The sequence below is a fragment of the Pleurodeles waltl genome, chromosome 4_2, assembly GCF_031143425.1.
Source record: "Pleurodeles waltl isolate 20211129_DDA chromosome 4_2, aPleWal1.hap1.20221129, whole genome shotgun sequence".
NCBI classification, from domain to species: Eukaryota; Metazoa; Chordata; class Amphibia; order Caudata; family Salamandridae; genus Pleurodeles; species Pleurodeles waltl.
The window spans coordinates 1,062,983,571-1,062,996,577 of record NC_090443.1 but is presented as its reverse complement, the minus strand read 5'-3'; the positions used below and the strand labels follow the sequence as shown (position 1 = coordinate 1,062,996,577).

Here is a 13,007-nt window from a genome sequence, read left to right as displayed (position 1 = left end):
GTGTTGAGGTGTGTGCATGCTGGTCTGATGGTGTGCTTGGGATAGGCTGAGGTACAGGGGATTGGGTCTGGGTGGAGGAAGTTGGAGGGGGGAGGCTGGACACAGGTACAATGGCTGCCATCAGTGCTGAGGCCAGAGCCTGAAATGCTCTCTGTTGGGCTGCCTGGCCAGAATGAATGCCCTCCAGGTATGCATTTGTTTGTTGCAAATGCCTCTCAACACCCTGGATGGCATTCAGAATGGTAGACTGCCCAACAGTGAGGGATCTCAGGAGGTCAATAGCGTCCTCACTGATGGCAGAAGGGCTGACTGGGGCAGGGCCTGAGATGCCTGGGGCGAAGGATATGCCCACCCTCCTGGGTGAGCGGGCACGGGACACACGCTGAGGGGCTGCTGGGAGCGTGGTGCTGGTGGGGGGGTGGCGGCTGTACCTGTTGATGCGGGGGCACAGAGGGGCCCACCACCGCAAGGGAGCTCCCATCAGAGGAGTCGCTGTCACTGCTGTCACCTCCTGTCCCCGCCGTGGAGCTCGCCTCACCTTCCGTCCTGCTGGTGGCTTCAAACCCAGTTGTTTCGCCCACCAGGGCCAAGTGGGATGCAGCTCCCTCCTGCTTCGGTGCCACTGCTCCTCCGCCTGATGATGCTATTGCACACAAGAACAGGGAGACCACAAAAAGGGGGGAAGGGAGGGGGGAGACAGAAGACATGTTCTGTGCATGCAACACCACTACCTTTGGCAGACACTACAGACACAGCAGACCTCTGCACTACGCCATGCACTTATAGTTCCTAGATTATTCACAGGGCCATGGGGTAAAAGGCCTATGCCCAATTGCTGCACACATGGAAGTCACAGGAGCCTGACTAGGTGTAGATGGCACTAACCACTAGTGGGGTTGGGGTGCAACTGAGCCTGCCTCACAAGGGACCTTGCCTACCAAGCTCGCCCTGGCCTAGGGTAACCCACTGCCCACCTCCCCCACCCAGACACCTTGTAAGGCACGCAGAGTCAGATCATTGTGACTGTACTCCCCCCCTTGTGGGTATTGTGATGCCCTCAAGCGCCCATCCAACTCTGGATATGCCACAGCCAGGATCCAGAACATCAGGGGGGTCATGGTGCCACGGACACCCCTCCCACGTTGGGAGGCCATCCCTAGCTGGGCCTCCGCCGTCTTCTTGCTCCAGCGGCTAATGTCCTCCCATCTTTTCCGGCAGTGGGTGCTCCTTCTGTGGTGGACCCCCAGGGTCTGGACGTCCTTGGCGATGGCATGCCAAATGTCCTTCTTCTGGTGGGAGCTGACCGAGAGGAATAGTACAGGGGAAAAGGAAAATCTTTACCCATCTGGACCGTAAGTCATTGGCCCACGTTCCCACCCTTGCCCTGACGCACATACACTCACCGTACACTCATGCAGGCCTCAGTTCCCCATGTATCTTCCATCACAGTGTACTTACCTGTTTGTCTGGAGGACGGTAGAGTAGCATGTACTGGGGAGGACCCCATCCACTAACATCTCCAACTCCTCCGAAGGGAAGGCAGGGGCCCTTTCCCCAGACACATGAGCCATCGTCGCTTCCAGACTGAGGTCACAACAGCACTTGCAGTGTAGGTCCTCTCCTGTTGAAGGTCAGGTATCAAGTGAGTGAACAGACAGAAAATGGCGGTCACGTCCGCGGCGGTGCATACCGTCACCGCCAGCCTACATCGTCATTGGCTCCTTGGACCATAGGGTCCAATGTTAACCAATGCAGGATTGCGCCGCGGTCTTTGGCCGCCTACCGCGACGGTGTAGAACGCCAGCGCAGTTACCTCATATCCCCTTGTCCCACCTTACAGGTCAGGCAGCCGCCATTTCAGGGGGCCACATGGCATTAATAATAACTGCGTCACACCTATCTAGCCCTTGCATACACACAGTAACAGGCACATTGCGGATTAATAAATATGTGTAAATGACATTTTGTGATACCTGTGTTGGCTGACTCTCTGCTCGCTGTTCTCGTCCATAGGGCACGTCCACTGGGGCAGGTGATGAGATGGCGGCATCGTCCGGTGTACAGACTGCTGGCAGACCTGTCGACAATGGAAGAGAGACACGTAATAGTCACCTACAGACTTGATTGTGCAACAATCCATGAACTGTGTGCCCAGTTGGAGCCAGACCGGATGTCAGCTATCCGCCATCCCACAGTGATCCATCCTCTAGTGCAGGTCTTGTCAGTACTTCATTTCCTGGCAAGTGTGTCTTTTCAAAGAGCAGTGGCCATTGCATCAGGGATGTCCCAGCCAATGTTCTCTAACATGCTGTCCAGAGTGTTGTCTGCCCTGCTGAAACACATGCACAGCTATATCGTTTTCCCTCAGGTGGAGGATTTGCCCACAGTGAAAGGTGACTTCTATGCCCTGGGACATATCCCCAACATCATAGGTGCCATTGATGGGACACATGTGGCCTTGGTACCCCCCCCCCCCTCAGGAGTGAACAGGTGTACAGAACCAGGTAGAGCTACCATTTGATGAATGTGCAAATGGTGTGTTTGGCCGACCAGTACATCTCCCATGTGAATGCCAAGTTTCCTGGCTCAGTGCATGACGCTTACATTCTAAGGAATAGCAGCATCCCTTATGTGATGGGGCAGCTCCAGGGGCACCGTGTGTGGCTAATAGGTGAAAACAAGGACCCTATACCCTGTGAATAGTTCTATGGGTCTGGGGTTGTCCCTACGGGTTAGTGTGTGTCTAACAGTTGTCCCTCGACATTTGCAGGTGACTCTGGGTACCCCAACCTGTCATGGCTATTGACTCCAGTGAGAAATCCCAGGACAAGGGCAGAGGAACGCTACAATGAGGCACATTGGCAAACTAGGAGGATTACAGAAAGAACCTTCGGCCTCCTGAAGGCCCGGTTCCGGTGCCTCCATATGACAGGTGGTTCTCGCTACTACTCACCAAAGAAGGTGTGCCAGATCATTGTGGCCTGCTGTATGCTGCACAACCTGGCTTTGTGACGACAGGTGCCTTTTCTGCAGGAGGATGGGCCAGCTGTGGAGCCTGTGGACAGTGAAGAAGAGGAGGCAGAAAAAGAGGATATCGACAACAGAAACAACGTTATCCAGCAATACTTCCAGTGAGACACAGGTAAGAAGATAGCACTGCCTCACACATCTCATACTATTGTTTGACCCATCATAAGTCTGTCATTTTCACCCAATGTATGGACCCTGACTTGTCACTTTGCCTTTCCATTTAACAGATGTAGGTCCCACTTTGTGACCTCTGCTATATTTCCTCATGGACTAGAGCTGTGTTACATCGGTATGTTGACAATTAAATTGACATTGCTATATTCCATAGTTATTGCAATTACACATTTGTGAAATCACAGACTGACTCCAGATAGTTTTGTGATTGATGTGTGCTTATTTTTGTGCAAATAAGTGGAGGGGATTGTAAAATGGGCAGGGGTGATGGTGGAAGAATGTCCATGGCAGTGTCCTGTCTATTTGTTTCACAGGTGCATTGTCCAAAGGGGCATAGGAAGTGGAGCAATGGTAGTTTAAGGATGGACAGAGTGACAAAGTGGGACAGAAGGATGACATTCAGGGGCGTATAATTTCCTGGCGGGGTCTTGGCAATGTTCTCTGTCTTGTTCCTGGATCTCAGGGACCGTTTGCGGGGTGGTTCTCCATCTGCAGGGGGTGGGGTGCTGGTGTCGTGTTCCTGTGGCGGTGCTTCCTGTCCACTAGCGCAGGCGGAGGTTGTGGGCTGTTCATCATCCAGGCTAGTGTCAGGGGACCCTTGTTGTGCCACAGTGTCCCTCCTGGTGTTGACAAGGTTCTGCAGCACCCCTACAATGGTGACCAGGGTGGTGTTGATGGACTTCAGTTCCTCCCTGATCCCCAGATAGTGTTCCTCCTGCAGCCGCTGGGTCTCCTGAAAGTTGGCCAGTACCGTTGCCATTGTCTCCTGGGAATGATGGTACCCTCCCATGATGTTGGAGAGGGCCTCTTGGAGAGTGGGTTCCCAGGGCCTGTGCTCCCCCTGTCGCACAGGTGTACTCCCAGTTCCCGTTTTCCTGTGCCTCTGTCCCCTGAACCGTGTGCCCACTGCCACTGCCCCCAGGTCCCTGATTTTCTTGGGGTGCTGGGGTTGCCTGGGTTCCCTGTAGTGGTGGACATACTGCTGCTTGACATGTTCTGGGGACAGAGGGATGGGCCCACAAGGTGGGTGCTGTGCTGGTGTTTCCTGAGGGGGGGAGACTCTGTGGTGGCTTGTGACAGTGTGAGCGGAACAGACTGTCCCGAGGTCCCAGATGGGCCAGGCTGGTCATCTAGATCTAGTTGTGCAGAGCTGTTGTCATCACTGTGGGCCTCTTCTGTGGGGGGAATGGACATGTCTGGAACCTCCTATCCGGTGACGTTGGGTAGGGGCCCTGCAGGGGTGTAAAGTCATGATTAATGCATCTGTGTGTGCCATCGTGTGCAATGGGTGAGTGACCCTGTACTTCAGTGCTTACATTCTTGTCTAGGTCCTTGTGTGATATTTGGTTTGGGGTCTGTGTGGGTATCTGTAGTGGACATGCTTTGGTGATGGGTGTCCATGCTTTGGTGTTGCATGCAGGGCTTAGTGTTGGGATGGGTGGGTTGTGATAGTGGGACATATGTGAGGTGTTGGAGTGATGGGGGTGAGGGTGAGGGTGGGGGTGGGGGTATGTGATGGCATGCAGGTAGGGTGGGGGATATAATAGTTAAGAGTTGACTTACCAGAGTCCATTCCTCCTGCAAGGCCCTCAGGATGCAGTATTGCGAAGACTTGCTCCTCCCATGTTGTTAGATGTGGGGGAGGAGGTGGGGGTCCACCGCCAGTCCTCTGTACTGTAATCTGGTATCTGGAGACCACGGAACGCACCTTCCCCCGTAGGTCGTTCCACCTCTTCCTGATGTCATCCCATGTTCTGGGGTGCAGTCCCACTGTGTTGACCCTATCGACGATTCTGCACCATAGCTCCATCTTCCTAGCAATGGTGGTGTGCTGCACCTGTGATCCGATTAGCTGTGGCTCTACCCAGACGATTTCCTCCACCATGACCCTGAGCTCCTCCTCAGGGAACCTGGGGTGTCGTTGAGGTGCCATGATGTAGTGTGGGTAATGTGTGAGGTGGTGTCTGTTGTGATGTGTGAGGGGATGTGCTTGTGTGTGTTGTCTGAGGTGCATGGGTGTTGTGTGAGTGATGATGTTGTGTGTCTGTGGATGCTAGTGTTGTTTCTGGTGGTGTCTCTCTCTGGCCTTCTTTCGGAATTTTGGTAGTAAGGGTTTGTGGGTGATGTGGGTGTGTGTTTTATATTGGATTGGGTGTGTGGGAGTGGTGTGTGTATGTGTATCAGGTGTGTGCATTTCGATTTGTCCAATGTGGTTGTGTTTTGTAAATGTATGTGTATTTAGAGCGCGGCCGTGTGTACCGCCAATGGAATACCGCGGTTGAAAGACTGCAGTATGGATTCGTGGGTCGTGATAGTGTGGGCGTGACGGTGAAGGTTTTGTTATCACCAGTTTAACACAGACCTTTGGTGTGGCCGACTTGTGTGGGTTTCTGGATTTTGGCGGATTCTGAGCTGTGGGTCGTAATAACTGTAGCGGAATTCAGCCACCGCAGCGGTGTGGTGGCGGTCTTCTACACAATACACTAGCCTAGGAGTCCATTTGTGGTTTGCATTCCACTTTCTTAGTATATGGTTTGTGTTGCTCCTAGGCATATTGCATCCTATTGTATTCTACAGTGTTTGCACTACTTTCTGACTGTTTTACTTACCTGATTTGGGTTGTTGTGTATATTTGTGTATTTTACTTACCTCCTAAGGGAGTATATCCTCAGATATTCTTGGCACATTGCCACTAAAATAAAGTACTTTTATTTTTGGTAACTCTGAGTATTGTCTTTCTTACGACATAGTACCTAGATGATATAAGTGGTACTGCATGAGCTTTGCATGTCTCCTAGTTCAGCCTTGGCTGCTCTGCTATAGCTACCTCTATCAGCCTAAGCTGCTAGAACACTATTACTCTACTAATAAGGGATAACTGGACCTGGCACAAGGTGTAAATACCATTGGTAATCTGTATGAGAAATGTCTTCCAGTCTGAATGTATTCCTTACTTTAGTATATTGTTTGTAGTATTCTAACTTGTAGATAAGGATAAGACGATTGTCAGCAATTAATTTGCAACCAGTTAAATCGGGAGTCATTACATCATGATCATTAACCCGGACGTACCTTTTCATCACAGTGGTTTTTATCAGGAGTGACTTGGCTTCACAGGTAGGTTGGGAAGTATAATATTAAGCCCTTGTATACATGTGTTTTTATATGCATTGGCAGAAGCCATTGTGTGTCAGAGTTTCCATAGGAAAAACTTGTATTGTATTACTAATAACTTGCCACAGTTTGACAAGTTTTCACAAACCTTTCCGAACAAAAAGTTAATTCCTCAAAAGTTTAGGGGTAGTCCGTCAAGTGGGGGCATGAAAAAAGGGGTAGGTCTCACAGCACTTTTCCCCTCAACTCCCATAGAAAAAATTATACAATGAATCAGAAAAAAATGGCTGAACAGAATTACAGTATTATTTGCAGAAAGCCAGATCGTTACTTAGAAAGTGTAGTTTTTGTGACTTGTAAATCTGAGCTGTTTTGGAGAAACTAAGCTCTAAAAATAGAAATCAGGATGGATGGTGCGCCATGACTGCAAATAAAAAAAAAGTGTTTTGATTGGTTGTGAGGCCTCCTCCCCCCCATTGGATCCCATTGGATGGTTTGGACCCAGCAGCCCCACAGGACTGGATGCTCTCACTGACTGGCCGCAACATGAAATAAAATGTTGCAGCTGTCGTTACAGGACACAGAACCTTGATCCCCATGTCCTAAAACTTAGACACAAAGAAGGAAGTAGGGTCTATGGCCATTATAGGGCAAAGGGGGTAAAAATAAAAAAAGAAAGAAATAATTTGGGACAATAGTTTAATGGGACTCTTGCAGGGCATTTTGACATCTCCAATGAGAGTCCTGTGGACTCAGCAAGGCTCCCATCATGTGGTCCAGCAGGACCCAGCACTGCCTCTCTCCCTGTGCTCCTGCGAGTGCCCCGCAGAACCAATTTTATGGGGTAAAAAAAGGAATAAGATGGGGTGGAGGTCTGTGAGTGTTTGTCCGTCGATAGGGGCTTCTCTGCCTGGAGGGGAGAGGGTTTTGTTTGGCTGGCGACTTTACACCTATGCTCTACCAAATGCTGAATCCTAAAAACTGCATAGTACCCCTACACACTATGCAGCCTTGAACCCTTAACACTCCTTGCTAGCCCTATACACTACCCAGTCCTGGACCTAAAACTCCCCTTGCTAACTATATGCAGTACTCATTCCTGAAGCCAATTAACTCCTTACTACCCCTCCACACTGCTAAATTCTTGAACCGTACAATCTCCATACTACCCCTACTCATTTTTATTCTTGAACACTACACAATACGTGCTGTCCCTTAACAGTACCCATCTCCACACCCTAAATACCCCAAACCCTCACAAGAATTTATAAAATCATTATTCCATATATTAAACTATATTTTTAATTATTAAAATAATTCCTATTAGAAAATATTAAATACCCTCATTAAATGTTATATATAAATTACCTTAATTTATTTACCATCACAGTGTATTTAATTTATTAATTACATTAAACTAAAACAAAATGCTAATACAATTCATAGAAGCATAACTGTAACAATATACATGCATATGTGTACCTTTTGTTTTGTGGTTAGTCCTACCTTGGTTTTATTGCGTCCATGTTTGCACACCTTACACTTTAAATATGACAAAAACAGGTATAAGTACTTTTGGACTTCTTTAAATTCATTCTTCACTAACCTTTCGAAGGTCTTACTTTTCTAAATCGTACCTTAATCCCCACAGGGCTGATTTAGAGTTGGGCAGGTGAAGTTAAGTCATCGGTATGTCGCCAGATTTAAAGTTGTACACCAGCCCTGAGGAGAACTCTAAACTAAACGTTTACCAGTTTGTACCCTTTAAAATACATCTCCCCTGTCAAATTTGTAACATTCTTTTTGTTTCAAAAACAAATTCTCAAAGTGGGATTTTCTTTTTAAAATAACGACCACTAAACCACTGTGACGGAGTACCCTCCCTGCCAAACTCTAAATCAGCCTCTATTACTGGTTCTGATTTCAGGACCTTCCAGTGATTCCAGTATTTCATACATGAATCATTAAATGACCATCAGAAACATTTTACCAACATTTCATTTTTATTCCACTAGCTTAAGCAATAAGCCCATTTTAAGAATGAAAGGCTACATGCACTGCTCTGGGTACAAAGTGAAAGGAGCACATCATTAACACAGGCTTAACTTCACATTCAGATTTATAGAACAAAAAGCAGAAACGCCTGGCAACTGTTCCTGGCAGTTAGTGAGCTTCACACTAGGCTGACAAGACTTTACGTCCAGATCTTATATAAGTCAGATGTTTTTATGTAAAGCAGTGTCTTGAAACGCAGCTTTGCCATTTTTTCCAATCCTTGCTGATTCAACCTGGTGGCTGCTACGAGACTGAAATCGCCTGTGCTGGTGAAGGTTGTACAAGTGAAGACAACTCCCGTCAGTGCTGCTGGAAACACTAACACTTTGCTCTAGTGGCGGTCAGGGATCCATGATTATAGAAGAAGACCACAGGTTCAGGTCTAGTTTCCTTGCAGAGATCCTTGATAATGGGAACCATTTACAAGTACTCAGCAAATGTTGTTCCTTACATGGAGTCATCCGTGTTGATCCTGGTGTCAACCACTGTGGAGGAACAGCTCTCACCTGGTGTTCTTGTGGGAAGCTGCACCTTAGGTAATTCATGGTTTCTCTATGCCAGGCCCTTGAGGGTTTCCCCCCTACTTTTCTTCTCATCTCCAACAATATTTAGTTGTCTTTTCTTTTTGGGTACAGGAGGTAAGAGACACTCTGCTCCATAGTGTGCACTGTACAACTAAAGTGCAAAACGTAAAAGGATAGACCTTGTCAAGAAGCCAACGCTAGCTACACTCAGAGTACGCACTGACACCTTAGTCGATAACAGTCACACTTCTTCCCTCAAGTCCACAAATAATGCATTACATTTTGTTCATGAACTATCACCCAGGGGTATTTTCCAGAACCCTGAGCCGTAGATTGGAAAAAAAAAAAAACAGTCTTCATCCACCATCAACTTCTGCAGAAATAGGTTCAGCTGCAGCCCTCAGGTATCAAGGCTCTGCGGAGTCACAGGCCATTGGCTGCCAATAAAAGCGGTACCACCTAAGTAGGTATCCCCTCTTTCACCAATCTCTTCTCTCGCTTCTCTTCAAATCTGTGTAATTCCCTCAGTTCACTGTGTTGTTCTGCTTTAGCTACAGAGATTGAAGCTTCCTGCAGCAATGAAAGAGAGACTGTGTTGGATAATCCAACAGCTTTAGCTTGGTTATAATACTGATAATAACTGGATTTTATGCAGTGCGCATTACAATAGTTTATATATTCTAAGTGCTGTACATAGCAAGTGCTATTATTCTCCAGTTTCTGCGTTTCTTTACTAGAGGTTAAACGTACATGTTCCAGCCATTCCCTCACACCACATGCGTCGCCTCGGTGTCCAAACCAGAAATGTTTTTACTGGTGCTGGCGACCTCATTGGTACTAACTGTAGTTTTCTGCGGTATTCCTTCATTTGTGCTTTCCTTGTTTTGAAGTTCAATATTGTCCTCTTGTTCCCTCAAGGTTAGTGTCTCTTTGTTGAACACATGTATCCGCTGGTGTCTGGTCAAACTTGATGACTGATTAAAACTCCTCCCACATTTACTACATGAAAATGGCTTTTCCCCTGTGTGTATTCGATGGTGGTTGGTTAACATTAATGCCCTGGAAAATCCCTTCCCACACACAGGGCATGCATGTGGCTTCTTTTCATTGAATGTGTAGATTCTTTGATCAGTAAGTCTATTTTCAGACTCGGATGTAGGGGAGAGTTTTTCATGGTGGTTGGTTGCTCCAGGGTCGTGTGTTTGCTGGTGTTCATGTATGTTTGAGTTACTGCTGACATTCGTCCCACAATTAGTGCTTCTCTGAGGATTATTCCCAGCGTGCACTATTTTATGTCTCTTTAAACTAGAGTTTCTGCTATATGTCTTCCCACATTCTGTGCACGGGTATCGTTTCCCTGTGTGCTTTCTACCATGTCGCTGCAGGGACGATAAGTCTTTGAATCTCTTCTCACAATCTGTACAGGTGTATTGTTTCTTTCTGTGTTTTTTATGATGCCTCTGGAGGAATAAGTCATATGGGAACAACCGCACAGATTTAGTGACATAAGTTTCATTACTTGCACTTGGGAGCAGCTTTTCTTGTTTACCTGTACTTTCTTGTTGATGTGCCTCTAATACTTGGGGGCTAATTAAAACATTCTCATTACAAACAGATGATTTCATGTCTATGTGTGTTTTCTGATCTGTGGATGAAAAGTTTTTAAAATATTTTCCCAATTCAATAAATGCAGCTGAATTATCTCCGATGTATGTTCGCTGGTATTTAATTAGCGCTGATGGTTTGCAAAAACTTCTGCCATATTCAGTAGAAATACATTTGACTGATTTCTTTTTAGCTCCCTGCTTCATTACATTTGGCCGGGTGGTGACACTTTGTCCACTTTCAGGAGATTGATCTTGTGTGTTTACAGCACATATAGGCACACTTCCCCTTTTGCTGATTTGTTCTTGTTTGGGAGACTGAATGATTGGAGTCTCATTGTCTTCAAGTCCTTTGGTACAGCTCTCTGGCTTTTCTACTTTCTTTTCAACATATTCTTCCCGTGAGATGAAGGTTTCACATTCTGTCTTTATCGGATGACTGTGACCGTCCTTCTGATGTTCCTGTAAAGTCACTGGTGGCTTCACATCTCCATCCGCTTCAACACGCCGCTGCAAGCGGTTTGGAAAGTTTGTTGGGAGAGCATCTTGCTGAACTCGAACAGACGGTCCTTGTACACCGGAAGGTCCTTGAGAGGAGACACTGTCGCAGGCACAAGGCTTCCAAATAATCCCACTCTCAGCTCTGCGAAGACGAGCTGCTAACCAGAGTCGTTTCATTCTGCTGTCCTGACAAAACCTCTGGAGATGCACTCAAGGAGCTTCAATCCACTTCCAGGTGTGATGAGGGAAAGTGTAACTAGACTGCTATGAAGAGTGAACTCCCAAAGGAAGAAAAAGAGGACAAACAGATTCACCTTCACAGTCTGGGCAGAGGAGGCTTTACCTGCTACCAGAGATTGCTTAAAAGCATCCAAGGAGGCAGAAACAGAAAGGTTACACTACGGTGCAGCAGTCAATTGAGCTCAGAGTAGGGTGATCCGTTCTTCAGTTTCCTGCAACCTCCGGTTGTGGTCTCTTATACACTTCATGCAGGGAGCCATAGTGGTGATTCGCTGTACAGACTTAAAACACATAATAAACACTGGAAAGAAAAAAGATTTACATGTTGCAGAATCTAGGCCTTCATCATAGATATGGAAGTGAGACTGGCACTTACAACCAGGGATGGGATTGGGATCTGAACCACTGATTGTATTGGATATCAGTGTCCATATTGATGTGAGCAGGTTCTTACACCATCTGAATCACTCTTGCCTGCTTCTTTTACCAACCATGTGTGAACTCCAGTTTCTGTCTCACGTGAGCTCTGAGGTCATGGTTTCTTCTCTTTCTGTATACTTAATTTCTTTATTGCTGTCTCTTGTATATGTTGGATTGTTCAGGTATTTCTCCATCTTCTTCAGTTTTAATCATCTCATCATGGCTCCAAGGTTCTGTTCTCTGCTGGAGATAAAGACATTTCACTTCAGCTTGAGAACAGATTCTGAGTAGGAGACAGAATAACAACAATAATGTAATAAAAGCAATTTTCCATCTATGCACCCCAACCCCAGCCCTACATCAATTAAGAAAAAGAGTTCAAGATGCACCCCCTCAAAGATTACTTGTTGACTGTACGCTTGCTGTTCACCCTGCCTTTTTGCTAGGTTTGCGCTATCCAAATATCAAATATGTACATATATTCTTACATACATACAAATGCATACAAACATATACACACATTAAAAAGGCACTTCTCTTTACAAATTAAACTAATTATATGCACCACACTCATTAGCATTATTTAAAACTAGCCTTAAAGGTCACCTACTGGGATGTCTACTGCATGAAAGAACACCTCCCACTACAGACAACTTTGTGATACAAGCTCTGGCACCTTGAGAACCCTTCACCCCAGGTGGAGTATTGAAATGCCACTCTGACTGGTCCCACGAGGTATTTTATAAAACTTGTATTCATTTTCATAAACACCAGAACACAACGGGCCGTGCAAAGTCACCAAGCACACAAGAGGGATAATCCCCACATTGATATTACAGGACATTTCAACAATAAACAGTAGCATAAATGTCAAGAGTAGATACCAGAAGCATGTCTTAATAATTACAGCATTTGACATGGACCAGGAGATCAATCAAAATACAGTACAGGAGAGCTAATAATTACACACTTGACCATCACATCTGCTTCATATCATTACTTGGTATGCAGCGGTCACTCCCCACCATCCGAGCTATCTTCTGGGCTGGAGTCTCCCTCACCCTGGAATTTATTAAGGAGACCCCATGTCATAGTCGCTTCCTCAGCACCCTCATTTGTACGGGTAAGGTGCATTTGACTCTCCTCGGTCACCCCCCATTCATTTAGATCCCACAGCCACAGGGATATCAGCAGCACTTTAGTGCCCATGCAGCCGATAGCCACTCACCTCTTTGCCAGCAGGAGCGCAACCTGGGCAAGCCTATACAGTATTTTTCATCCTGGGGGTCTCACCACTACTTGTAGAGGGCAAATCAATGGGGTCAGAGGTTCCATTATATCCGTT

The 13,007-nt window shown here is 46.7% G+C and overlaps 1 protein-coding gene across 3 annotated transcripts in view; it reads right to left on the bottom strand.

Annotated features, from left to right (window-relative positions):
- Positions 1-7,676: 7,676 nt before the first annotated feature.
- The window catches only part of LOC138293758 (oocyte zinc finger protein XlCOF6-like), a 44,528-nt gene continuing 39,197 nt past the window's right edge, over positions 7,677-13,007 (bottom strand). The window contains exon 3 of one of the 3 annotated variants that reach the window (XM_069233098.1): positions 7,677-11,905. In XM_069233098.1, coding sequence (XP_069089199.1) covers positions 9,665-11,179 — 1,515 coding nt within the window. In that variant the 5' untranslated portion in view covers positions 11,180-11,905 and the 3' untranslated portion in view covers positions 7,677-9,664. The remainder of the gene's footprint in view (positions 11,906-13,007) is intronic. The other 2 variants (XM_069233100.1, XM_069233099.1) reach the window with 2 other exon arrangements.